General features: G+C 43.5%; 1 protein-coding gene across 1 annotated transcript in view; it reads right to left on the reverse strand.

Moving 5' to 3' along the window:
* The window catches only part of SLC7A10 (solute carrier family 7 member 10), a gene marked incomplete at its 3' end in the record, with an annotated part of 40,544 nt that extends 14,790 nt beyond the window's left edge, over positions 1-25,754 (reverse strand). Inside the window, exons 1-2 of the mRNA XM_084215254.1 lie at positions 25,630-25,754; positions 3,233-3,437 (exon numbers count right to left, since the gene is read on the reverse strand). Coding sequence (XP_084071380.1) covers positions 3,233-3,437; positions 25,630-25,723 — 299 coding nt within the window. The 5' untranslated portion in view covers positions 25,724-25,754. The remainder of the gene's footprint in view (positions 1-3,232; positions 3,438-25,629) is intronic.
* Between the last annotated feature and the right edge of the window lie 206 nt (positions 25,755-25,960).

Genomic DNA, 25,960 nt, shown 5'->3' on the forward strand with positions numbered 1-25,960 from the left:
ACACAGGAGTGGGGCACAGAGGGCTCCAGGGGCTGTCACAATCAAATGGTATTTCTTTGTGCCTTGTATCTGTGCAGGAAAACCTGCATAGATATGTGAAAAATAATAAATGGGAGGATTTGGGGAGACAGGGACAAGACAGGAGTGGAGTTGTGGGTGGGTACAGCACATGCTCTTACAACAAACACCTTTTTATGAACAGACTAAAACATCCAGCTGGTCACTGGGAAAGTCAGAGCAGGGAAAGGCAGGGGCACTACAGCTTTGTGTGCTGGGCTGGGTGTGCTCAGCTGCAGAAGGATTAAATAAAAGAGAGCAGCAGTGGTTTTAGTGCCAGGGAGGCACAGGGCTGGATGGACATCCCCAGGTGGGGAGCTGGGGGTGCTGGAGCCCCCAGAGCTGCAGCCTTTAGGGGCTGGCTCAGCAAAGGGCAGCAGGGCACAACCCAGCTCGGCTTTCCTGGAAAAGATGAGCCAAGTCCCCCTTTTTACACCAAACCCTGCCTGATGGCTTTTGCCTAGTGCAACCCTTGGTCATGACAGTGGGACTGTTTTCTCCTTGAGAGAGGGCTAACATCTCTGCACAGGTAGGATGGGAGCACCACTCCCCTTCAGGTGGCAGGCTGTGCTTTTTGGATCTTGTTTGTGCCTTACAAGCCTGGACATCAAGTGTGTGCTGCCCAAGGAGGTGAGGCTGCCCCCAGGTACACACTGATCAATCAGCTGCTGTGGGGTTTGTTACACAGCTTGGTGGTTGCAGGGCCCAGGCAAGCTCTCTGAATGTGGCACAGGGAGCTGAGGAAATATTTAAATTAATTTTAGTTACATTAAATTTAATTTTAGTTGTACTTGATTTCTAAGTAGTTTCATTTTTCTCCCCTAGAAAGCACAATTCCTTTGGTTTTGTGGACCTCTCATGTTGCTGGCCTCCTTCTCAGTGATGTTCCAGGGTTGGGATTTGTGCCAGTCTGTGGGGCTCTGTGCTCCCAGTCCCCTGTCCCTGCTGGCAGACACTGCAGGCAGGGGGAAGCTGCTGCCTGCTGCTGCAGGGCCCTGGAGCAGCAGGAGCTCTGCTGTGCTCCTGCCCATGAGAGAGCACACCTGAGTGCAGCTGAGATCTGGGCAGCCCAGGCTGTGGGTGCCTCCCTCTGCTCTGTGATGTCGGTGCAATTTCTGTGCAAAGCAGGACAGCAGTCAGAGGAGATCCCACCAGCTGGGGGACACAGGCTTCACCCACCAGCAGAAGGCTGGAGCCTGGCAAGCATCAGAACTGGCCCTGGGGAGCAGGCATGTCTGCAGGGCTGGCTGTGTGCCCTGAGCTGGGGCAGCAGAGCTCAGCCTCTGGGACAGGGGGACACGCTGCCTCTCCTGCCTCTTCTGTTTGTCCTCGCTCAGCAGCCAGCTCAGCTGTTACAAGCTCATTTTCCATCTCACATGGGAAGGAATACTCTGGTTTGGTGGGGTTTTTTTCCTTACCCTTTCCCTAGTTTTCTGTACTGGTGCTTATTTTTCTTGACTAAACCACCAGCTTGTGCTCTGGCCTCTCTACTCACAATGAGTAGAACATTCTGGTGCTTCTCTAGTCACCTGTGAGTACAGGCTGACACTTAACTTATTGTGTTGAATCCATCAAAAAGTGCACACTCAAATAAAAAAGATAACCTCCTCTCACTTGTCCCTTCCTCACGTGGCCACACCACTCCATCAGTATTATTTTCAAAGAGAAATCCTTCCCTGAGTTAGCATTCCCCCCTCTCTGTATTTACTTGGTGTTTTATTTGTGGTGAGCAGCTCCAGCCTGGCCTGGGATGGGTAAAACTCTTCCACACAAGCACTGATGATGATGGCTGGCACACAGGATCATCCTCCTCTGGCAAAGACTTTGGGGCAGTGAGGGAAGGGAAAGGATCTGTCACCTTCCCTTGGGAAGCAGCACTGGGAGGTCTCTGTGGGGCCAGTTTGGTGTTTCTAACACAGAGCAGAAAGATTGATTTTGCTGAATCATTTTTATTGACAAATGTCATCTCTTCCAAGTCAGATGGCTTTCCCACAGCAAACACACAACAGGAGTGTGCTTTCACATCAGTTTATAGAGAAAGGGTGTGGTGGTGTTCACAGGGGTCTCAGGATGAGGGAAGAGATGAGAATCTGACTCCGTGTTTAGAAAGCTGATGTATTATTTTATTATAAATATAATATAATATAATATAATATAATATAATATAATATAATATAATATAATATAATATAATATAATATAATATAATATAATATAATATAATATAATATAATATAATATAATATAATATAATATAATATAATATAATATAATATAATATAATATATATTATAATTATATCATATAAATATACAAATTATATATAATTATATATTATATATATTATATATAAATTATATAATATATAAAATATAATACATATAATATAATATAATATAATATAATATAATATAATATAATATAATATAATATAATATAATATAATATAATAATATATTATCTATATTATAATTATATTATATAATTATATATATATAATATATAAATTATATAGAATGATATATAATATATACTATATAAATATTATATTATTTTATATTATATTATATTATATTATATTATATTATATTATATTATATTAATTATATTATATTATTATATAATATAATAATAATAGAAATTATAATAATAACAATTATAAATATTTTATATTATTATTATATTATATTATATTATATTATATTATATTATATTATATTATATTATATTATATTATATTATATTATATTATATTATATTATATTATATTATATTATATTATATTATATTATATTATATTATATTATATTATATTATATTATATTATATTATATTATATTATATTATATTATATTATATTATATTATATTATATTATATTGAAAGGATTTCATAAGAAGGCTTGCAAAGCAGGAGAATGGAATGGAATGATAACAGAATCTTGTGTCTGACCAGAGAGAGATACAGCTGGGCCATTAATTAGATTGGCCATTAATTGGAAACAACCACATGAGACCCATCCCAGACCCACCTGTTTCATCCCACAGCAGCAAACAATCACTGCTCACATTTTGTTCCTGAGGCTTCTCAGCTTCTCAGGATGAAAAAGGATTTTTCATAGGGATCCTAAGGCAAGGATTTTTCCCAAGACAGGTCTGTGACCATGGGGTACTCACCCAGCCAAGCCCCCAAAGATCTCCGTGACGTAGGAGTAGTCCCCTCCCGACTTGGGGATGGTGACGCCCAGCTCGGCGTAGCACAGCGAGCCCAGCGCGGCCACGCCGCCGCCCAGCACCCAGATGATGAGAGCCAGTCCCACCGAGCCGGCGTGCTCCAGCACCCCTTTGGGGGAAATAAAGATCCCAGAGCCTATGATGTTACCTGCAGGGGACAACACGCCAGCAGTCAGGTAACAGGAAGCAAACACTTGGCTTTTATTTGTTTAAAAGAAGGGAAACCAGCCCAGAGCTCAAACAAAATCATGGCCCCGCCACCCCTGTGCCCCCCTTTCAGGTTTTGTATGACTGCACTGCTTCTGATTAGGCCCTGGCAGAAGTGGTGCCATCCATCAGCAGTCAAAGATGGGAAATGTGTGCTCAGCTCTGCTGAAGTCTCAGCTGAGGATCCGTGAGTTTTCGGGCATCAACTCCCTCAGCCTGCTGAGTGCCTGCTCTCACCTGCCATGGCCAAGTGCATTTCTGCAAGGAGTTAGAAGTGCTTTTGTAATGAAGACTTTCCATCCCCTCCTAGGAGGAATTTGAACAAGTTAAGGCAAATTTCCAGGGAGTTTGGGAGGTCAGAAAGAAGAGAGTAGCATTGTATATAACAATGGGCCCAAAAGGTGTGCTTGCCACCAAGAATGGATTTTGTTCTGTTGTTTTGGGCTGGGGCAGCCTCCCCTTCAGTGCTGGGGCACTCTGGGGCACCAGAGCGTGAGGAAAACATGAGGGCACTGGAGAGGGCCCAGAGGAGGCTGTGAGGGTGGGGAAGGCTCTGTGGGGGAAGCCTTGTGAGTCTTTGGTACTGCCGTGTGCCACAGTTTAACAGTTGTACCCAAGCATACGGAGAAAGATCTGAGTGATGAAAGCCCCCTAAAGATGATCTGCTACCTGCCAGCACACACACCTGAGCACCTGCATTTTCCACACTGCACTGCTGGGAGGAGCTGGTGGTGCTCTGGGGAGCATGCTGAAGTTCAGACACAGTGCTTATGGTGTTTTTTACCAAGATAGACCTGTAGGTTTCCATTGCCTCTTTGAGATGGAATCATATTCCCTTCTGGCCACTCCAGTACTAAACAAACACACAAAGACAGAATAACCCCTGAATGGGTCCAGTGGCTCCTTTCCTGCCATCTCCTCCTACCCTTGCTCACCTTAGCTCAGGTTTGCTGCTGTTTTTGGCAGCAAAGAGCAGATGCACATGCTCAGCCTTCAGCAGGCTCTCAGTTTGCACCCTTTGTCCCTGGGGTCAAAGGATGCAATCCAAACACAGCCTGGCATCCCTCAGACTGGTAATGGACAAGAAATCCAAGGTTCCAGGGTGTCTGCAGAGCTCTTGGTGCTGCCCTTGGTGCTGGCCAGGGGCTGAGCTGGGCTGTCCGTGGGGATGGACAGACGTGCAGGGGGTGGGAAGGGGGGGGAATGCAGAGACAGGAGTCAGCAGCACCAGGGGAAGCAGCGTGGTCTGGCCATGCTGTGAGGAGCCCAGGGAACACCTGGGTGAGGTGGTGGCAGTGATGTGGCACAGTGCAGGCTTGTGGGGATCCCAGTTTTGGTTCCTCTGGGTCTGGGTTGAAGGCACTTGAGGCAGCAGTTCATGTTCAGACTCAGGTGTTTATTATTCCTTACCAGTAAAACAGTCTCACTGCTGTGAGTTTGGCAGCTTTTCATTAGAAGGCACAAAATGGCCACAATCTCTTGTCCCAAGGGCTTTTAAGACTAAACTGTCCAATGAAGAACTGACACCTGGATTATTTTCCCTTTTAACCCAATAACTGATCCCACAGAGCCCCCAATGGGGACTTTTCTGCCCAGTTACAAAATGCCACCCAAACCCATGGAGAAGGAGGAAGGAGCAGCATGAAGGAGAAACCCAGGACAGCACCCTGTGCCCTCCATCCTGCTTCCATCCACAGCACACTAAAAATCCCAAACCCTCAATTTCTCACCCAGTGACACACCCACACTGCTCTCTATAATCTATTGCTCACTTTTGTGGATTCCAGTCTCTCTTGAAGTCTGGGAAACTTTCTGCATGAGTGAGGGTCAGAGTCAGTGCTGCCCTGGGGGTCAGGGCACCCCAGAGCAGGCAGAGAAATATTCCCTGTGTGCCCTGGGTTTGCACACAGGCTAAATAAAGATGATGTGGGTTTTGAATGCTTGCACCCAGCACTGTCAGAGCTCTCTGTGTTTCATGTTTCTGTCCCTGGGAAGGGGCATGGCTCATCCTGCAGCCTGGGTGCTGGGCACTGAGGGGCACTGGGGCTCTTTCCCAAATCCACATGGCTGCAGGGAAGTCTGTGCCTCAGAACGATTGCCTCCTGTTGTGGTAAGACTGCCAAAGCAGCCCTCCTTGTCTGCAACTCTGTCTGAGCTGGAAAAAGCCAGAACTTCCTTTGTTTTAAGGAGAATACTTTCTGGGTGCAACTATCTGCAGGAGCAGGACAGGGACCAGACAGATTTCTGGATAGTTCTTTCATACAAACATTCTACTATTTTTTTTTTTTTTGTAAATTAAGTAGCGAATCATATTTTAAAAAAATTTAATATCCTTCATGTTTGAATAAAGAATAAGGCAAAGTTACCTTCCAAAGTCATTATGGATTTTGTATTACTTTGCACTCACAACACTTGCAAAAGTCGTATCAGTAGGAGTGGAAGTGCTACACCCTTCTGATAACAAAATGCTCTTATGAAAATCTGCCATGAATGTGGTAAATGTGCCCAAAAAGTACCTTGGTGTAGGACATGTTTAAAAATAGGTATGGTGGAGATACTGAAATGCTCCAGAAATTAAGATGTCAGAAACTGCCTGATGAGAAGCAGTTTTCAGGAGGTCTTGGTCAGCAGGAACTGGAGGAAGTTTGGTGAGAAGCTTTAGGGGTGAGAGAATGCAATATGCACTCTTTCCCATACACAGCCTGGTATTTTGTCATCTCTTGTTTCTTGGTGTTTGTTGCCTTTTTTCCTCCTTTTCTCAATAATATGGAATCATTGGTATAAAAATACCATGACAACCTCAGCTTTTGTTTAAAAATTACGTTACCAACCCTTATGAGTCAGAAGGCAAGCAAGATATCCTGAAATATATATATATCCCTTCTGAGATCTTATCCAGTGTCATGATTATTTTCTTTTTTTGGGACAATGTTGAGAGCAGTTTCCACATCCTGGAAAAATAGGAAATGGGGGAGGTGAATACAAAAGAAAGGAAAAAATGTCTGTGTCTTTTTATCTCTCCAGCCAAGTAACACATCCAGCAGTGCTGGTAGTAAAATTGGTAGAATGTTTGCATGGAAGAACCGTCCAGAAATCTGTCTAGTCCTTGTCCTGCTCCTTCAGATAGTTGCACCCAGAAAGTATTCTCCCCAAACAAAGGAAGTTCTGGCTGTTTCCTGCTCGGACAGGGCTGCAGATGGGGAGCCCAGCCTGTCCTCTGTGAGCTGCATGCTCAGCCCAAGCAGCCAAACCAGGTGAGCCCAAACCAGGTGAGCCCAAACCAGGTGAGCCCAAACCAGCTGCCCCAAGGTGGCTCAGCAGTGGGTCCAGCCTCTCCCATCAGCCATGCTCCATCTCTGACTCCGTGGAAGTGGGTCCCAAACCAGGTTTTCTGGGAAGAGAATGCCAACCCCCCCCATCCTTTCAAATCTCCAGTTGTTTATCTGATTGTGTTTAGGATCTTTTGTGACCTGGCCTTGGAATGGGTTTCCCACAGCAGTCACACACCTGCAGTGTGCAGTTTTGCTCTGAGGTCAGCACCTCCTGTGGAGCTAAACCATTTGGGAGCTGTGGTAATGATGTGAAAATTAGGACATTTGGCTTATTGAAAAAATCCAGTGTTTTCATTTTGCCTTTGGCTTTTGAACGATGAGAGTGCATTTGGGGTCAGGTATGGGGTTTTGATGTCTTTTAATGTGAGAATTCAAACTCATTTCTTAAACAAAAGCTGAATTCTCACCAAAACACTTCAAGAACTGTACTTTGAAGGAAAATAGTATCCCTGTGCTTGTGAAAAAATAAAGGAACTTGGCAATACTTGGTATATTCACTTAGTATGCAAAATCCTTAGGGCATCGTTTATTTATCTGCAGCACACAATAAACACAGACTATGAAAACAGTGGATCTTGCAGCTTGTTGAAAGTATCCACCAGTTCTGTAAAAATGGATTTATTATATGTAGAGCACATATTTGGTCTTGCTTGGATAAAACCAAGCAATTTCCTGTATAGCTAGCAAAGAAAAATATCACTCATGCCATTTTATTGCATGCCCATTTCTTTAAAGATCTGCTGTACATCTGAAATTCTGGATGGATCAGTAATTTGTCTAAGCAGCTCTTTCCCCTTCAAAGTGAAGTATTGAGAATGAAATTCTGTGCCTTTGTATTTCTTTGTGGCCAGAGTGAGGTAAATTTATGCTTAGTTGGGATTCTAGCATGAGCTGGCTCACGAGTGTGAATCCTGCCAGACTCCTGCAGGAGTCACTCCTGTTTCACTGTTGGCTGTCCTCAGGGGACACAGGGGGATGGCACTGCACACTCAGGGCGGTGACACAGCCCCAGTGCAGGTGCTGAGGGTGCCCAAAGGCAGGCAGGGCCACGAGCTGTGCTGGCAGACACAGCGCCCGCCTGTCCTGCTGCATCACAGCAACCCATCTCCACTGCATCACAGGAGGAACCAGCTCAATCCCAGCAGTGAGCATCATCAAAGACTGCATCCCCAGGGGCAGAGGGGGGGTTTTTTGAGGGTCTGAGTGTGTCTGGGTGTGTTTACTGTGCAGGGCAATTCTGGCACCCGTCACTCGGCGCCAACGCGCGCGAGCTGTAGGAAATGGGATTGTTTTTCTTTTAAGGTAAATGTTGTGACCAGCCTGATTTCAGCTACAACTCTCTCTTGATATGCTGGTATACTGTATCCTCAACAGGCGGTTTTCACTGAGAATAAAAGAATAATCACAAAGTTCTCCCATCCTCTCAGGACTCCCAGGTGGTCATTGCCCAACAGGATGACAATCTGTGTCACTGCTTAAAAAAGTTCTCTTATCAACAAATGCTGAAGCTTTGCATCCTGCCCAGGAATTATAAATAAATATATCTTTTTTCAGTAGAAAATATTGTAAAGAATTGAGAATCCTGTTTGGCAACAGCAACAAAGAAGCCTAATCAAAAGGAATTTGCAAACTTTGCAAACTGTTTCAATCCAAATTAAATATGAGGGGGATTATGTCAATAATGGTGACGATGTAACTCATCATGGATATTTATTTATGTATGTATTTAGCAGAAATCTGCTAAATGAAGCAGCTTCTGGTGCAGCTAATTGCCAGTTAATTGGCTCCCAGGAGTTAAACACTCCCAGCTGAGGACATTAGTGACCAGGGCTGGCTGCCACTGCCCCTTTGTGAACTCAGGGCATGACACAGATACAAAGCCAGTCAAAAAGTGAAACGAGCAGCTCATCATTTTGGTGCAAACTGGAAATTTTGTGGCAGCACAGGCAGTCCCAATGGCTCTGTTTATTCACAGAAAATAAACTTGCTGCTCTCTGCCCTGGCTGAGCTGGAGCTCTGGCTCAGCCACGTGCCAGGAGAGGAGGCTGCCATGCAGCACACAAGTGCACATCCAATGCAAGGATTGAAGTGTCCCCTCCTCCCCCACTGAAATACAAATGAAATTCTGAATCAAGACCACAGGTCTAAAACACTGCTAGGCTGTAGGGACTCAATGGAATTAAAACCATCAAACACTTCAAGTGCATTTTCTTATCCTCTAGTCAAACATGAATTTAGGTTATGTGGCAGTTAAGGTATTTGATACAATTTCCTGGAGTTTTTTGCTTTTAAATAGCATTCAGAAAACTCTTAATGAAAAACAGATAAAGAATAAAAGGATCTATAAAGCTTGGAATTAAAATAATTGCCATTTAATTTCATATGCAAGTAAAAAAATGGAACTTCTGTACCAGTGGAAAATGAATTATGGCTGCTCTGCTAATGTGCTTGCTAAAAAAAACCCCTCAAAAAGGGCTGTAAAAATAACAGGGATAATTTAATGTCTACAGGGATTAGTATTTAACAAAATTAAACTTAAAACCTGACTTCAAATATTTATGTTAAAATTCCTAGCAAGCCAGAACATGACCAGCCATTATAAACTGCTGTTCCAGCATTCCAACTGGATTTTACTGTGCTAAGAATTTATAATCTGATTAAACCACACACAACTTTAAAGATTTTAAAAATCAGCCTGCTTCAAATACTGACAGAAGTGTTTTCCTTAACTTCTGATAGATGTATAAAGAAAATAATTTACCTTCTCAGCACTAATTTGCAGGTGTAGTCCAGAATTTTCTAACAATGAAGTTGTGGATAGGACAGGGTTAAGGAAAGTAACTATTTCAGGCATAGCTTCACATTGATACCTGATGCAGCCTTACAAGGTGTGCAACAGTCTGTTCCAGTGATTAGGGTTAGATCTTGCTATTGCATGAGGTACTGTGGAGAGCTGTAAATAATTTAAATTTCTATATATTAAAAAGCAATATCTGCTCAGCAGAGCACAGCTGTGCCCTGCCCAGCTGCACAAAGGACAGGGGAAAAGCAGACTTGCCCATCTGGTGGGAAATGGGCTGGAAATATCTGTTACCTGGAGAACCTGTGGCAAGGAGGGAATATCATTCTTATCCTGAATTTTAGTGAATGTTACTGTGGGTGCCAAATTTTTGGGTTGCTGTTCTCAGCAGTCTGCAGGATGATGGCATGTATCCTTCCCCAGAGAGAGAGCAACCTCTGCCTTCTCATCTGTTATTGTAAGAAAAGGTAGGACTTATTAAATTGCAAAGACCACTGATAAACAGAACTAGCAAGTGGATGCACCTTGTGCATGGCAGCTGCATTGTTGTGATTTTGGGAGTGTGCCAGGCAGCTGTGCTGCAATTAGGGGAAAAAAATCACAATCTAGAGAAGAGCAATCAAGGTAAATTTGTGCTGACCTCAGTCTTCACAGGATCTTTAATATATGTGGGGCCATTTGAATGGTTTTTTAAAAGTAGTAAGCCACACATTTGGCTCTGGCTTAAGGTATGTAAACTGCTTAATGATGATGGTTTGTTTGGATTCCCTTTCCACTGGTGGAAAGCAGCCTCAAAGGAATGCAGTACTCTAATCCTGCAAGATGCATTTATGGCACTGCAGGGCTTTGCCATTCAGCTGGAGCCTGCTGCTTGCCACAGGAGACTGACCATTAGTAATCCAACCTCTGCCCAAGTACCCAGCAGCTTAAACCTACAAAAACGTGGTGGACCTTTTTGTAAAATTAGTGGTAATTTGTCAATTACTTTTCTTCAACAGGAGCAAGAGAAACTTCATCAAGAAAGCTTTTCAGCCTCTGTTTTGGTTACATGCTATTCACAAAACACAACAGCATTTAAAGGAGGTTCCTCTGGCCTGTGTTGACTGCTTGTAGGAAGGGCACATCTGTACCATAAAGACCTCACTAAAGGAGATAACAATGTGGGGACATTCTCATTAGTACTTGAGTCAAATGTAGATGCTCCAATAACCAAAACCAGCACTGGAACCTCTGATCCAGTTCTCTGGCTGGCAAGCATCATGCTCTCCTGAGTATGTATGTGGGCATACACTAGGTAGGATGGAAGAATTTACAAATCCTTTTGTCCTTTGGTCCAAAATTGCAGGGCCTACAACTGAGAAGGAAACCTGGTTGTCCCTATCAGTCAGTGCCAGTCCTGACCTGCTGGACATTCAGGTGCTGTGTGCAGAGCACAGATCTGCACTAAGGCAGATAAATGGCCAGGAGGTGCTGGGGATCAGGCCTCTCAGGAGCACGAGAAATAATAAAGATGACAGATGTCTGCTAGTACATGGTTTTATTCAGTTTTATTTGATTAACACTGTTACAGTGTGTTTATTTCAAAGAAGAAGTTAAAGCCTCTATGATAGGATTTTGTTGTTGCCCTAAACTGAAACTCCTTTTATTCTGCTAATCCTTTCACAGGCTGCAGGCTCTGTCTCCTCTTTTCAGGCACACAGTCCACTGCTTTATTTCCTGCTCCTCTGTTCTGACTCTTGTACTTGGTCTGACTTCTCTACTTCCTTAACTTCTGACTTGCTCTCCTCTTCTCTTGCCAGTGTTGGGGTATGTGGGCTGCATTTCATTACCACGGAGAGGAAACCTCAGCCTCCCTTGCCCTTCCCTGTAGCTGCAATGATAAGGCAGAAACATCAGGAAAAGCCTTCTCCTGGGGACTGGGTGACTTTTTCAATGGGATATCCTCACTGGGAGCTCCCACACACTGCTGCACTCAGAGCAGCCTGTGCAGCACTGCAGCTGTGCCAGGAGGGGATTACAACCTGCTGAGCTCCATATTGCACCTTCCTCTTTTGCCTTATCCCTTGGCATCAGGGGCCTTGAGCAGGGTTTATTGCAGGGCAGTGCTGCCAGGTAAGGATGAGGGATGCCCACAGACAGCTGCAGAGCAGTAGTTTTTGGTGGTTCCCACTGCATCCCCCTGGGTCTGTGGGGAACAGAGGCTCAAATTCCCCCCTGCCTGTGGGACATGAAGGAGCTACCATGACCCTGGCAGCAAAGGAGAGAGGCTTCAACCCTCCTGCTGATTTCCAAAGAGAAACTGAGTGCCAAGCCTACCTTGGTGTGTGAGAGGGGTGGGGAGGGTCCCTGTGACACTGCCTGGATTGCCCTGGTGCAGCACTGCCCACGGACTGCCCTGCACACGCTGCAGATTTGTGGTGCTTTGGCCCTTGGTGTCTGTCCAACATCTGCTTTCTGTGCTCTCTGGATCTCAAAATCCTGACTGGGAATTGTACCTGCAAATGGCAGAAATGTGTTGTTAAATGATGTAGAATGTTAAATGATGTTAAATGATGTGTTCTCTGATGTAGAAATGGGCAATGTGTAGAGCTCTGCCCTGCAAGCACGCTGGAGGACATGGGGGGTCTTCTCTAGGACACTGTGAGACTGATAAATTCTGATAAATTCTGATTTTAAGGGAAGCTCCTGAGAGTGGAGATTGCTCCTTCTGTGGTGGCTTAGGGGGCAGATGTCAGCCCATTCAGCTGATTTAATGTTTGTCCCTCAGCTGAGAAATCCCACAAGTGACAGCTGCATCTCTGGGAATGCTCCCACAGGGCCCTCTACACCTGGAATCATTTTTGGTATTTACCAAGAAGAAAAGCAGTACCAAAATGCTGCTGTAAAGCTCCCCAACTCAGCTGTGAAAACAGCCAAAGAGTTCAGCTGTGCTGGGGAGTGCTGTGGCTCAGACAAGGACAATATGACAGCTACAGCTCTTCAGCCCTACTCAAGCCAATGGTAAAGACCCCTGCACCATCTTTGAAGCCTAATTTGTTTTATGGAAAATGCTGGATTTTTGTCCTTTTTTCTCCCCCTAACTCTAGTCTTTTTGCTCATTGTGACTGATCACAGTGAACAGATTATTCAGCCTGGAAAATCCACAGCAGCTGCTGCCCAGTGGGAAAGCCTCTTGCTGTCCATTCCTGAAAGCTGTCAGTCCCCAGGATGTGTCACTGGCCATATCAGAAAGATTAAATAAAACATCAGGATGCAATTTGGAGAGTTACACAGCACACAGAAGGATTTTTTTTTTTTTTTTTAGACTAGTCTAGGCTCTAGAGGAAGAAAGCAGCCTGGAAGTTGGCACATCTCTCTGACCCCCCCATTGCTCCCTGCTTACCTCTGAAGCTTTCTGCTGTGAAAAATGTTCCTCCCTGCAAATTAAAAACTTTGTTTGCACCTACTGGGGTCCTTGCAACCCTCAGCTATGGCTGCCAAAAGCCCATGTGTGCTCTGCACCAGCCAAGGGACACTGTGGGGATTTATGGGGCAGCATGACAGGAATGAGCAGGTCTGGAGAAAAAACACAGCTAGAACTTGATTGCTCAACTGCAAATAAAGCAAAACCCAATTCCCACTCTTCCCTCTGATTTTCTCTCAAATTACTGGGTTTTATGCCTTCTGTCCTGATCCCACAAAGAGGAGCCCTGCAGAAGTGTCCTCAGACCCAGGCTGGTTGGAGGATTTTTGACTGTGCAATCACAGCTCCTGCAAACTTGGGATCCATCAAGAGCATCTCTAAACCAGGCATCACTTAATCCTTGATTTCTGAAGGGGTATAATGGGAACTTCAGGATGCTAAACTTTTAAGGTAAAGCTTATTCTTCAATATTACCCTGAATATTAAAAGGCTAAAATGTTCAAAGTGCCTTCCTGAATTGCAGTTCCTGGCAATGCATATTTAAAACAAAGCTGTATGAAAATGGCAGTAACAAATCATCCAAATACATCAACTGCTGTGTTATAGCTCATGTTATTGAGAAGAAAGATTGATTCAGAGTCTCCTGTAAGGTCCACTGCCATTGCCTAGGATCTTACACAGCCTTATTTTGGATGCAGATATAAACAAGACATGAATTTCTTAGCAAAGCTTGGGGCTGTTGCAGGTTTCACACCTCCTTACACGGAAATCATTCAATCTCCTGAGTTTTCATTCTTCTGGCTGTAAATCTGTGTTAGTTTTACCTCTTAGCACAGTAATCTCAGCATTCAAATCTCTAAGTGGCTTTATCTCTGTTTTATCAAGGAGTACAAAGATAGGCTATGGTCAATGAACTGAGGTGGAATTTAAAAGTAAAAAAAAAGAAAAAAAAAGGTATTTATGTTCCTGGGGTGTGCACAGCTATTGCACAATGATACCTCACTTAAAGCTTGCACCTAACTCAAAATGCACTTTGGTAAACAGCTCAGCCTGAGTTTAAATGAGATTTACAAACTGAGTATTATCAGCCCAGTATTCACTTTGACAGACACCACTTATGATGCTGTGTTGCTGTCCTCATGCATTTAGAACCAGTGCTGACTTGTATCTTGACTTTATTTTTAAATATATAATTTATTTTAAAGAATCTGTTAAGACAATTTTACTGCAGAGAACTAGAAACTCCTGGATTTCCAAGAGAAATGGCAGCTTTTCTTGCAATTCTTAAATATTTTTGATCTGGGAATTTAAGGACCTGTTGCAATATGATCAGGAGTTAGCAACATTGCTATAAAATATTCTTATGCATGTATGAATCTTGTATTTGCAAATATGACAACTACCTTTTAAAATTAAGTATCTCCAGAATTATGAGACTTCATGTTGCTCACTGATGTCTTTATGCAACAGGTTTATCTAAGCAGTTGACCAGCTGTATAAAAAAATTAATCAAAAGAATGTCACTCCTGCCCTCTGAACAGAAAAACTTGCTCAGTCTGAGTACACAGAAACTTGGAATTAAATTAGCTAATCCTGCAAAACAGATGTTAACACAGATTTGAACAGCCCTGCCATCACAGTGTATGGGACCCTGGTTATAATCCACATTTTCTGTTCCAGTTTTGCAAGAGACTGGAGATCTGTCTTGTTTTCTTCTTTCCTGCCTTCCTAGAGTATCAGACTTAGGGTTAAAGCATATTCTTTATAAATGTCACTTTATAGAAGTTTTCTCCTTGGTTTTTGGTTTTTCAGTTCTAGTGTTTCTGAGCAGCTCAGCCAAGAGTTCCTCAGACTATTTCACAGGGCTTCAAAAGGAAACAAAGGCACTTCAATAGACGGCATATCCACAGACCTCTCTTCAGGGAGGCTCTGTCAGATGGGGGCTAAAAGTGAATTTGCTCCTTTTGTCCTTTGTGTGCCCCTTTCCCTGTCTGAAACACAGAGGACAATCCCCACCTGCTGCAAAGGGCAGCCAGGATGCTGCTCCTGTCCCCTGGCTAGGTTTGGTCAGTGACAAGTGTGCTCATATTTGGATTTGGGGTAAAATCAGGGAATGGGACTGGCCCCTGTAAGTTCAATTAATGAGATGACACTTGTTGGCCTTGCTCTGTGCTGTGCAAGTTGAACACAGCAAGGTTCACTCTCTGACTGCCAACCTCACTCAGGTATGTGGGCAATAAAGGATTAGTGAGTTTTGGATCTAGCTGCTTGCAGGTAATTTAAAGCATGTGAGACAATGAAGTCCTCCACTCCTGTAGCCTTCAGCAGGATTTGAGGGACTTGGGACCAGTTAAGAAAAGGGTCTTTAATTTTCTGTCAGGAGCACAAGCATGTGAAGGAGAGCTATTCCTTCTGCATGCACTTGTAATATGTACAGGATTGGGCACCTTTTGTAAAGTCTGCTTAAATCTTGCTGTGTTGCTAGGGAACTGGCCCTGTCCACAACCAAAAAACATGGAGACATTGTGTCCTACTGGTTTCTGGCAGAGTTTACCATAAGAAATGGCTTAATTGCAACAAGATCTACTAGCAGGAGTACAAAAAATGTGATTTGTCAGCTTTTTTTGGTCAGCTTTTTTAAAAATTACAAATATTTTAATTCTATCACACACATGGAAATCCCTTTCAAGCTGAAGGCTAGGCATGTGAGGACAGCACCAGAATCAAACACTTCTTTCCTTTATTCTTTAAAATACTGATCCAGCTATTTTTAAATTTACTTGAGTCAAAGTACAGTGTTTGCAAGCTTAACAAGCTTGGATACTCTCTGCTCTTTTGTACTAACCAAGGCTATTACTATTTTCAAGACTCTTATAAAAAGAATTCATTATGTATGTTTCCAAAATGTATGGTTTTTCAAGTTTTCAGACTGCATTTAAAAGTATCAGAAAAAAGAAACCTGTATTTATGGAGACCTAGAATGACATTTCTGATACAGTTTCTTATCCCTTTCAGGACATCAGAACTGTCTGAGTTGTTTTAAATTAGTGATAAAACAAGGCTTGAAACCCCAGATACCAAAGAATAAGTCTGCTATCAAAACAGGACAAAATCTGGGCAGAGAAAAAAATAAGCCATGGGGAAATCAAAATGAAAAATAGTCTGAGGTACCTCCCTTAAAACCAACAAGTAAATCCTGTCCTATTAAGCTCTCAGGAGAGCTGCTAAAGAATTTTGAAATAATCCAGACAAGGAACTCAACCCCACATTTTCATTCTTGTCAGTCCTTTTCTTGCAACTCCCTAAGAAAAAATGATCCCTTGTGTGTTTTGTAGAAAAGGATGAATTTTTATGATATAAAAGCACACACTTTAGAGCTGTAAGTCCTCATTCCTTGGCAGTCATTATCTTCAGGTTTATGGAGAAACACACATTGATTGGGCAGGGAGGCAAGAAACTCTTCTGGATTCATCATCCTTCTTCGTGGGGCCTGACTAGGAGCAATCTCACAGCACAATAGCATCAAAAACCTGGAATATATGGCACCTGTTAATAGCTTTTTCTCCTCCTCTCAGGATAGTTACACAATTTAACAGCAAAAAGATGGAAGACACTGAAGAACTGGGAGACTAGCCAAGCAAGGATATTTTTTCTTGTCCCACCTGTAGCTTATAATGTCATATAAGTGTACACAAGTGCAATGGCCTTTTCACAAAACTGCTCGTGTTACAGAGAAGGTGTTTCAATATTCAGACCTCAGCTTTTGTCTGGATGCATCTCTGTAAGAGAGCAACTTTTTACACTGCCTGCTCATCCCTGGATTTTCTAAGCCAGAGTTAATGCACAATGATCAACGTTCCTGTGTGTTGAGCAGTGCTACATGTGAATTAGAAATTTTGTGGTGGGCAGCCTTGTGACATTCATTGCCACAGTTCACATTAATATTGTGGATTTTGGCTCTCTGACACAGTGTATTCAACAGAGTGAGTTTCTTCCTTAACTTGATTTCTCCTGGTATTTGTAGATGTAAATAAGGCCCTTACATTGTTCAAACATAATTTTTTGTCGTACACTATTTTAAGATGTTTAGCCTGATCTAGATTAAGCAGCTTCATATAACTGATGAAAGAGCTATTGTTTTTCACAGCAGAAAAACTGCCACTCATCCAGATCACTGACCTATTTCCTGGAGTTAGAGGTAACCTTTCTGAAGTTTTACTGATTTTAAATGGTATGTTTAACACTATTGATATTTTGGTCCCAAATCTGAAGTGTGATTGCACCATATTTAAGGATCAGATAAAAAAGAATTCAACTTGATTTTCAGATGCAAGAAGATTTTAGTTTTCTGTAAGTTTTGGTACTATTTTAAAGAAAGTGTAAAATGAATCAGAGCAATTCAGCTCCAGGGGTTATTCCATTACTCAATGATAAAGAAATTCCTCAGGCTTAAACATCACCAGTATAGCCCTCACCACCTTCCTTGCTCTGAGATCCAGTGGAATTTGTCTCTATTGCCTGAAAGAGATGATGAACCATGTGTAGAAGCAAGAATTGAAACAGCTCACCCTAACACTGCACTGGTTTGTACACTACCCTGCAATCAGAACACCAGCATCTGCAAGTTCCTGAAGATGGGAACAGTCTGTAGACAATTACTCTGCAAATCTTGCTTTTCACTCCTGACTTGCAAAGGCCAGTGCCAGAAGAAAACATTAGGAAAACAAACTAATACTGCATAAAGAGATTTTGTGGAGGTTGACATGAATAAATGTATTTACCACTGCACATCTCTTTCCTCTGCAGGACAACATGAATATGCAGGGCTTGCATATTCTCTATGCTCTGTCACTATACAGAGAGGGCTGCAAGCACTTTAAAAGGAATTAGGGTGTTGAGATGCTCAGTCAATGTTGGATTGCTGGCTCCCTGCTCCTTGCCATGGAACATCTGCTAAAGAACTCTTTGGGAGAATTCTGGGTTTTAAGGACCAGCAGAATAACACAACACTGTTAGGATGTTTTATATTTGGGGCACTTCAGTACTGACAAATTCCTTCTCATTTTATCATGCTGCAATCAAGATGACAAAAAAGTGTGGCAGCTAGTAGAAACTCCCCCCACAGTACAACAAAAAACAGGGTCTCAAAAGGAAAAGTTTGGCACATGAAAAGCTGCAAACAAAAAAAAGCTAAACCTCCACCAAACCATTTCTGCTTGTTGTGAGCCTGCCAAAGCAGAGCAGACTTTCTCAACAGAAAAGGCTACATTATGCTAGAAGGAAATGAGCTGCAAGGCACAGGAAAAGGGAACACGAGTGGAGATTTATGGCACTGCTGAAAGCAGGCACTGTACTGCCAGATCAGGAGTGAGACACTTACCAAAGGATGCTACCTTTGTTAGTTCATCTGTCAAGGAAGGAGTTTCTGTTGTATCTGAGCTCCTGGCATTCACTGCAGAGCTCACTGCTCCAGCCTTGTGATCAGAGTCACTGTGTCTCAATCTGAATTTTCTACTTTTTTTAGAAGGTAAGAAAGTAAAAACCCCCCAAAACCAGCAAAACTCACCCAAACTAAATCCATTCAAACCAAAACCATCAGTCAATGAATACTTGATAGCTAATGACTTAGAAATAGAATTGTGTGGCAATCGTTGCAGAAAAATACAAATTCAGCTTTTTTTTCCCCTCTTTATATTGTACATGTGGGACTTCACATGCTGAATTCTCCTTGATATATACTACAGCAGAAAGGCACATCTGTGGACAAATAAAACCCTTTTCTTTCTCCAGAAATATTCAGTAAAAAAAAAAATAAAGTTAAGCCTTTTAGGGCTCTTTCCCCCCTGCCTCTCCTCTGCCAGCAATTTCTAATTACAACTCCTTTTTAGACTTCCTCTGTAAGTCAGTTTAGTCTCACAGGTAAGCTGCTAGCCCACAGAAGCTGCAGAATCCCCTGAATTTTTACCAACCTTAATTTCAACTTTGCCATGTTTTTTACTTTCAAGTGAAACTGCAGCTTGTTTTCAGCTCCCTAAACTCAAGTGAAAGGCTACCCCAAACAATTCTGATGGAGAACTGTATGTTGGGACAGTCCTGAAGAACGTGGGAATATGGTAAAATATCATGCCATAAATGTAACTTGCATTTTGGATGGGCATCTGCTGGGCCAAGGGAAATTTAGGCTGGATATCAGGAAAAGGTTTTTCACAGAAATGGTGATAAAGTTCTGGAATAGCTGCCTGGGGAGGTGGTGGAGTCTCCAACCCTGGGGGTGTTTAACAAAGCCTGGATGTGGCACTGGGGGCCAGGGTTGAGGTGTTGGGTTGTACTCCTGATCTTGAAGTTCTCTTCCAACCCAGTGATTCTGTGATCTCCAGCTTTCTTTTTTTCCAACTGCAGGATCCAATCTTTCTCAGTAGTATGATCCTTTTTTCCTATTAGGTACCATACCAAATTATGGATACTTATCAGCTTAAATGCACATATGGAATGTGTACATGTAATTTTCAGTAGTTTTGAATCTGAGCCTAAGCCTCTGAGCTATATGGAAAAATCATTCACAAGCCCCTCAAAAGTGTCTTTGTGGTTTCTCACTAGTAAGGAATATGTGCCATTTATCTCAAACAAAGATTGACTGCTGGCTTTACTAAACCATAATTTGCATTTATGAGAGGACAAGACACTGAATTACAGTTCTCTACAGTCCAGAGCTCGATCCTGAACTATTGCCCTGAAAACAAAAAACAGTTGTGCATTTGTAAATACTCTGTGTGTTCCATCACTAAGTGCCATGTGGAACTAAATGCTCAAAATATTAGTTAGCAAGTTGTGTAAGATAAGGAAGGCTCACTCCTTCCTAAAGTGTTTAGAAACAGGTTTTTTTTGAGAGAGAGAAACACTGAAGTGTAATCTGTATTACTCTCACAAGTCACCAAACAAAAGTGTGTCCTGAAACTTCAGTTAGCTATAAAAGTGAAATGCTCTCTCACAGATCCAGAGAGGGAGAAAACTCTTGCTGCAACAACACTGTTTTCTGTGACTCCAGGCAGGAACACAGAAATCAGGAAAAATCATGCAGTAATGTGTGTGGTGCTTCTCTGTTTTGTTTTTCATACATCTTTCTTTCTGCTGCAGTAACTTGGGTACTCCTCCAGTGAAGTCCATTGGGTCTGACTAGTAATTATCTCCTAATGATTTGAAATGTTACTTGATTAACAGATGGATCTGATTCAATGACCCAGTCCACTTAAGCAATGGTGGAACCTGAAACATGACCAGGGAGGATATAGCAAGCACTGTGCATTAATATAATTTCCACTTGAAAAAGAGGAATATGAAGTCTATTTCCAGTTCCAGGTGTTCTCTCTCCCCAGTGTTAAGCTAGCAGCTTGCCGAGTCCTATTTCTGCCTAGATCTCTGCCAACAAAGACTATCTGTGGGATTTTAAGGGATGTCAGAATGGCAGGAGGCACAGCAGTAAGGAGACAGCTAATTGACACACAGGAAGGTTAGCAAATGATTTTTGTTACTGACAAGGAGGAAAAAACACATTGGAGTGCTGCACTTGGAAGTGATATTTATGCAAATAAAAACTTCCATCTACATGCATATGCAATTATTTGTATGTAAGTATGATGACAGGCAGATGTAATGACAACCAAGGCAAGTCAGTTGTTCTCTTGATGGATTACCATGGTGTGGGCAGTAAGTTGCACTACATGCTAGGACAAGTCTGCCTGAGGAAGCATCTCTGATGGAAGGAGGCTTTTCAGCTTGTGGGCATTCTGCTGAGACCAACACTGGGTGGCTGACTGAGGTCAGCTAGGATGGAAGTAAAGCCTGTGCTGTCATCTGGGCAATTGGACAGATAAATTCCAGAAAGTTACTTTCAGAACTAGCAAAAATTGAACATACTGCTCACTGGTCAGCTGAACATAGTTTTGGTATTATCACTGGACCTGAATCAGGAGCCAGTTTATAAGGGATCTTACATCAAATTTGTGTGTGAGCAAAGTACCACAAGCATTTTTTAAGCAACGCCAAGTCAGCTGATGCAGATAACTTGCCTGCCTGTGCTCAGCAAAATAAGGAGATGTATTTAGTTTTAGCTGAAATATTGTAGTTGAATTTGTAAGTAGGTCTCATATAACCTGATATTAAATCATTCATGAGTATACAACAGGTTTCATCATAATGCTAATACGGCCCTATGGCTACTTTCATGCAGTTTTACAACCACATAAATAAAGGTTTTAAGAGATGTTTAAGTGTTTGTTTTATATAATGTTACTTGATCTGTATTAAGCAGTCAAACAACCCTTTTTGCATGTTATACATACAATTTGTGTATACAGTTAAATGTACATTTCTAGTATATGAACGGTGAATTTTGTTGTTCAACCAGGCTGCTTTAAGACATTAATCAGCCTGCACTTTCCAGTTCTTGTACTTTCCTAAAGAACAAAGGAATGTGGTAGAAATTTCATCAAGTCATGGAAATTTTACTTAGCTTTTTATCTACACAGGCAAGACTCCAAGGAAGGAAGGCACTGTACACCTAAGATGCCTGTGCTCAAAGAAAATACACATGCAAAAATCTTAATTACATATACAGTCCTATGAAAGCATGTGCACGAAATAACTGTTCAATTAAATACAGCATTGATTTCTGTGTCTGCTAAATAAAATCTGGTGTGGATTTCAAACAATGATATACTATCTATATGTTATTATCTAGGACACAATAACACATGTATGCCACTAGTTTTTAACCTGTATCACTTCATTTAAGTACTGGTAAGCTTGATTTGCAGTGCATGTGAGTGCACCAGATTATTTGTTTTCACTGTACATAACCATGTTTGAGACAGAGCAGTTTGGGTGCTTCCACAGCCTGTCTCAGGCGCTTTCCAAAAGTGCTCTTTCTGTGACAGAGATGAATTGCCAGAAAGATTTGTTACTACTACTAAACACTGTTCAGTTTTACAGTCATTAACTACCAGTCTCTATTTAGTTAAAAGGTGTTTTATTTAGTACCTGTATTTACATCAGGATACTCAGAAGAGCTGTCTTCTGCCTCAGTGTGAAATGAACTTTGGAAATAGCCTTCTTCTCTAATCAGGCTTGTTTGTAAACAAGTTAAAAAATATAAATGAAGTAATGAAAGCTAGACCTACGTTGTACAAATGCTAGGCTGCTGGAAGAGATCAGGAGGCTGTGGATATAGGAAAGACATACTCCTAATTGATGTAGTTTATCAGGGTTTTTTTCTGCATAGTTTTTTGTTAGATGAACTGGTATTTCTTACAACAAAACCTTTCAAACCTCTCTAAAAGGAGGATAAAGACTTGAAAGGATGAGTTTTGTGAGTGCATTAAGACAGCATAGCAATTTACTGTGTTGATAAATACCTCGGTTGTGAAAGTAGTAAGAAAATTGCCCTACAATTCAAAACACGTCAAGAAGATTGAAAAGGAAGACCTGTTTTCCAGAGAATTAGCACAGGGCATGGGAGCTTCAGGGACAACTGGCAGGGTCCAGGCTGTCTGTGCCCTCCCTGCTCCCTGAACCAGGATGTGCCCTGTACCACAGGGCAGGCTGAGCCCTCCTGAGCTCTAACAGCCATGGATGTTTAACCCGATGTACCCTGAGAGGTTGGTTTTATTCCCTTGGTTGCAACTCTGATGGAGTACTACTAAGAGACTGCAAATTCTACAGACTGTGTCCTGCCATTAGTGGAATACTATCAAGTACAGTGTAATGGTGACAAAGGTGCTCCCACCCCCAAGCCTTCTCTTTCACCCCATGTCACTGCCTGCTGGTGCTCCCCAGCACTGACTGACTCCCCAGCTCTGCAGCTCATACAATACCTTATTTCAAACACGCAGAGTTAGTGTACAGAAGGCACCCACAAACTTATTAATCATGTATTTATAAATTCATATTTACAGCATTTTTCAAATACTGCCTCGTGTTTCCTCTTCCTAATTACTAGAAGTTTATAATTCTCCATATCCATCCTGCAGCTGATTAGAATTGTAGAACAGTCAGCTAAACCAGAACATTTAGTGTAATTCTGGCAGATCACAGCATCAAACTTCTATTTGATAATATAAAAATATGCTTATACATTTTCTGTACGTGCAAGAACATTTAAAGAAAAATAAGAAAGCATAAGCCTTATGTCCATACAGAGCAAGAAGAGTTTTTTTCAAAAGTGATTTCTGGTTTTCTTGGTGTTCTCAGTATGACTTTGCTGTGGGATGCATCAGGATCTGATGTCTAAACCCTTGAAATGGGTTTTCCTTCTCCATTCAAAACCAGGAAATGCAATATGATGGCTGACATAAAAGTCCTGGTCTGTCCTTTGGTGTGTTCCACAGGCTCTGACACACAGACTGTATCTGTTTTTTCCATGCTATTAAATCACTTGGAAATAAATCTTCCACCTCTGTTAAATTCTATCAAACAGCAAATTTGTGAGTTAACCGGTTGCCTAATATCAACTTGGATCAACTCTTCATTTTTTTTATAAAGGAGTCTTAAATAAGATTAATTTAGTTAACTCCAGTAATGGCTTGCAAGCCTATCTGATGTAACTCACAGTGTCCTCTGATTTGAGGCTGTCATGTTTTATGCAGTGAAACCTACAAAGCCAGACAATTCCTAGTACATACCACTTTGTTACAGAACACTTTGATGCGTGATGTAATTTCATGCATCTGCACACAAACAAATCAAACTAAAAATAGGATCCTCTGGTTGTGTTTCAAATGTCTTCTATGAAAATATGGGGAAATTGGCAGAAGAATTTTCAGGCTTTATGTGGCAAAGCAGATGACCTTCTCTAACACTTAGACCACTTGAGAGTACTACAGTTTATCAAAAATGTCAGTGCTTTTCTTTGCTCAAATGTCCCTGATTAGATGAGAGGGTATTTCACAAGATTTATTTTGGCTAGGCATGACATATATGAATTCTGCTTGCAGGATATTGCAAATAAGGTTGATGGAAGATTGACTGGGAGAGAAGGGTAGCAGTCTCAAGGTACCATTCTGTCATACCTAATAAACGACAAAGATGCCATAAATCTTCCCTATGGCAATAGCAACTCGGGGAATACCTAACCCTGGAAGTGCCTTACCTACAGCAATATTCTGCACTCAAAACCTCACTCTAACACAAGGTCATCTGAGCTCCACTGAGATCTAGGACCGAGATTTTTCCCCTTAATTATGTTGAGGGATTCAAAATAAAGGTATCTTTGGATATGTAGAACACATCTCCCAAACAACTGCAGATACAGATTTCAGTGTTTCACTGTGGGAATGGACTGAAATATTTTCCTTTCATTCAACAGTCTTGTTCACAATGATCCTGTTCAATGGCATTGATTTTTCTTTTTTTTTTTTTTTGCAAGACCACATCCACCTACATTGGGAATAGAGGCATACATGATTAAGAGCATAAAATTGCAGCAGGGCATTATGATCACCTAGGCAGTGAAGTCCTCTTCCTCAAGCTTGGTGGCATCAATCACAGAGACACATGAGGGTGTCCCAGCCAGTTCTGCCACTGAGCAGTGAATTCCCAGCGTGCCCGCTGTTTCCTCCCTGAGCTGCCGTGCACCTTGACACAGCTGTCACTGCGAGCCTTGTCCCCAGGTCCTGCTGACAGAACGGCTGGATATTCCTGCGGGGTTTTGAGGCTGACTGCGTTAGTACAGGCTGCTTTTATTCACCTGGGCGAATCTTCCTGCCCCACGCTTGTCCCCATCCCCAGCAGTGATGGAGCACACGGAGGGACAGAGCTGAGCACACTCTGCCCCGATTTCCGAGTTTTGATCTGTTAGGGGAGCAGCAGCTCAGCCCCGCTGCTACCGCGGTGCCAGCGATGGCTGCTGCGGGACGGCACCGCTGCCAGCTGCGGGACGGCACCGCTGCCAGCCCAGGCTGCTGCGGGACGGCACCGCTGCCAGCTGCGGGACGGCACCGCTGCCAGCTGCGGGACGGCACCGCTGCCAGCTGCGGGACGGCACCGCTGCCAGCTGCGGGATGGCACCGCTGCCAGCTGCGGGACGGCACCGCTGCCAGCTGCAGGACAGCACCGCTGCCAGCTGCAGGACAGCACCGCTGCCGCCACCGCGGCTCCGGGACACCCCGGCAGCGCCTTCCGAGAGCCCCCGCTGTCACCTGCACTTTGCGGAGCCCCGATCTCAGAGAGATAAACGAATCAATCTGGTTTAGCCTGATAAGTGAGCGCTGCAGAAGCCTCAGCAGCTCACCCGGCATCAGGAAAGACTTGCGGAAACCTCACGATTTGGCGTTCAGCTGAACGACTCGGCAGAGGGGGCTCACTCCGGCTGGCACCTCAGCACGGACCGTGTCCTAGCCCCTCGCCGGCAGCTCGCCGCGGGCCGAGCCGCACGGTGCCGCGGCGCGCTGTCCCGTCGCCGGTGCCGCACACCTGCCCGCGGAGCCTGCATCGCCACGCCGCCGCCTGTCCCCGCGCCGGCCGGTCCCGAGCCCCCGCCGCAGCGGCAGCACAGCCGATGGCAGGGCTGTCAGCGGCGCGGCGCGGCGGCCCGCGGTGCCCTTACCGATGATGATGGCACAGGCGCTCACCAGCCCGATCTCCTTCTTCAGCGCCACCCGCTCGGGGCCGCCGGGCAAGCGCTGCTCCCCGCCGGCCATCGCTGCCCGCGCTGCTCTGCCCCGCGGCCCCGCGCGCATGCGCCGCCCCGCGGGCCGGGGCCGGGGGGGCCGCGCCGGACGGGGCCGGGGGGGTCGCGGGACCCCTGAGGGCTGCGGGCACCCGGGGCGCCGCCGCCCTCCGCACCTGCGGGTGCGTCCCCGAGGGGCCGCGGGCACAGCAGAGCCGGCGCTGTGCGCCGAGGGCTCAACGCCGAGCGCTGCGCTCGGACATTCGGC

Source organism: Fringilla coelebs (assembly GCF_963513975.1).
Source record: "Fringilla coelebs genome assembly, chromosome: 14".
In the NCBI taxonomy this organism is placed as follows: Eukaryota; Metazoa; Chordata; class Aves; order Passeriformes; family Fringillidae; genus Fringilla; species Fringilla coelebs.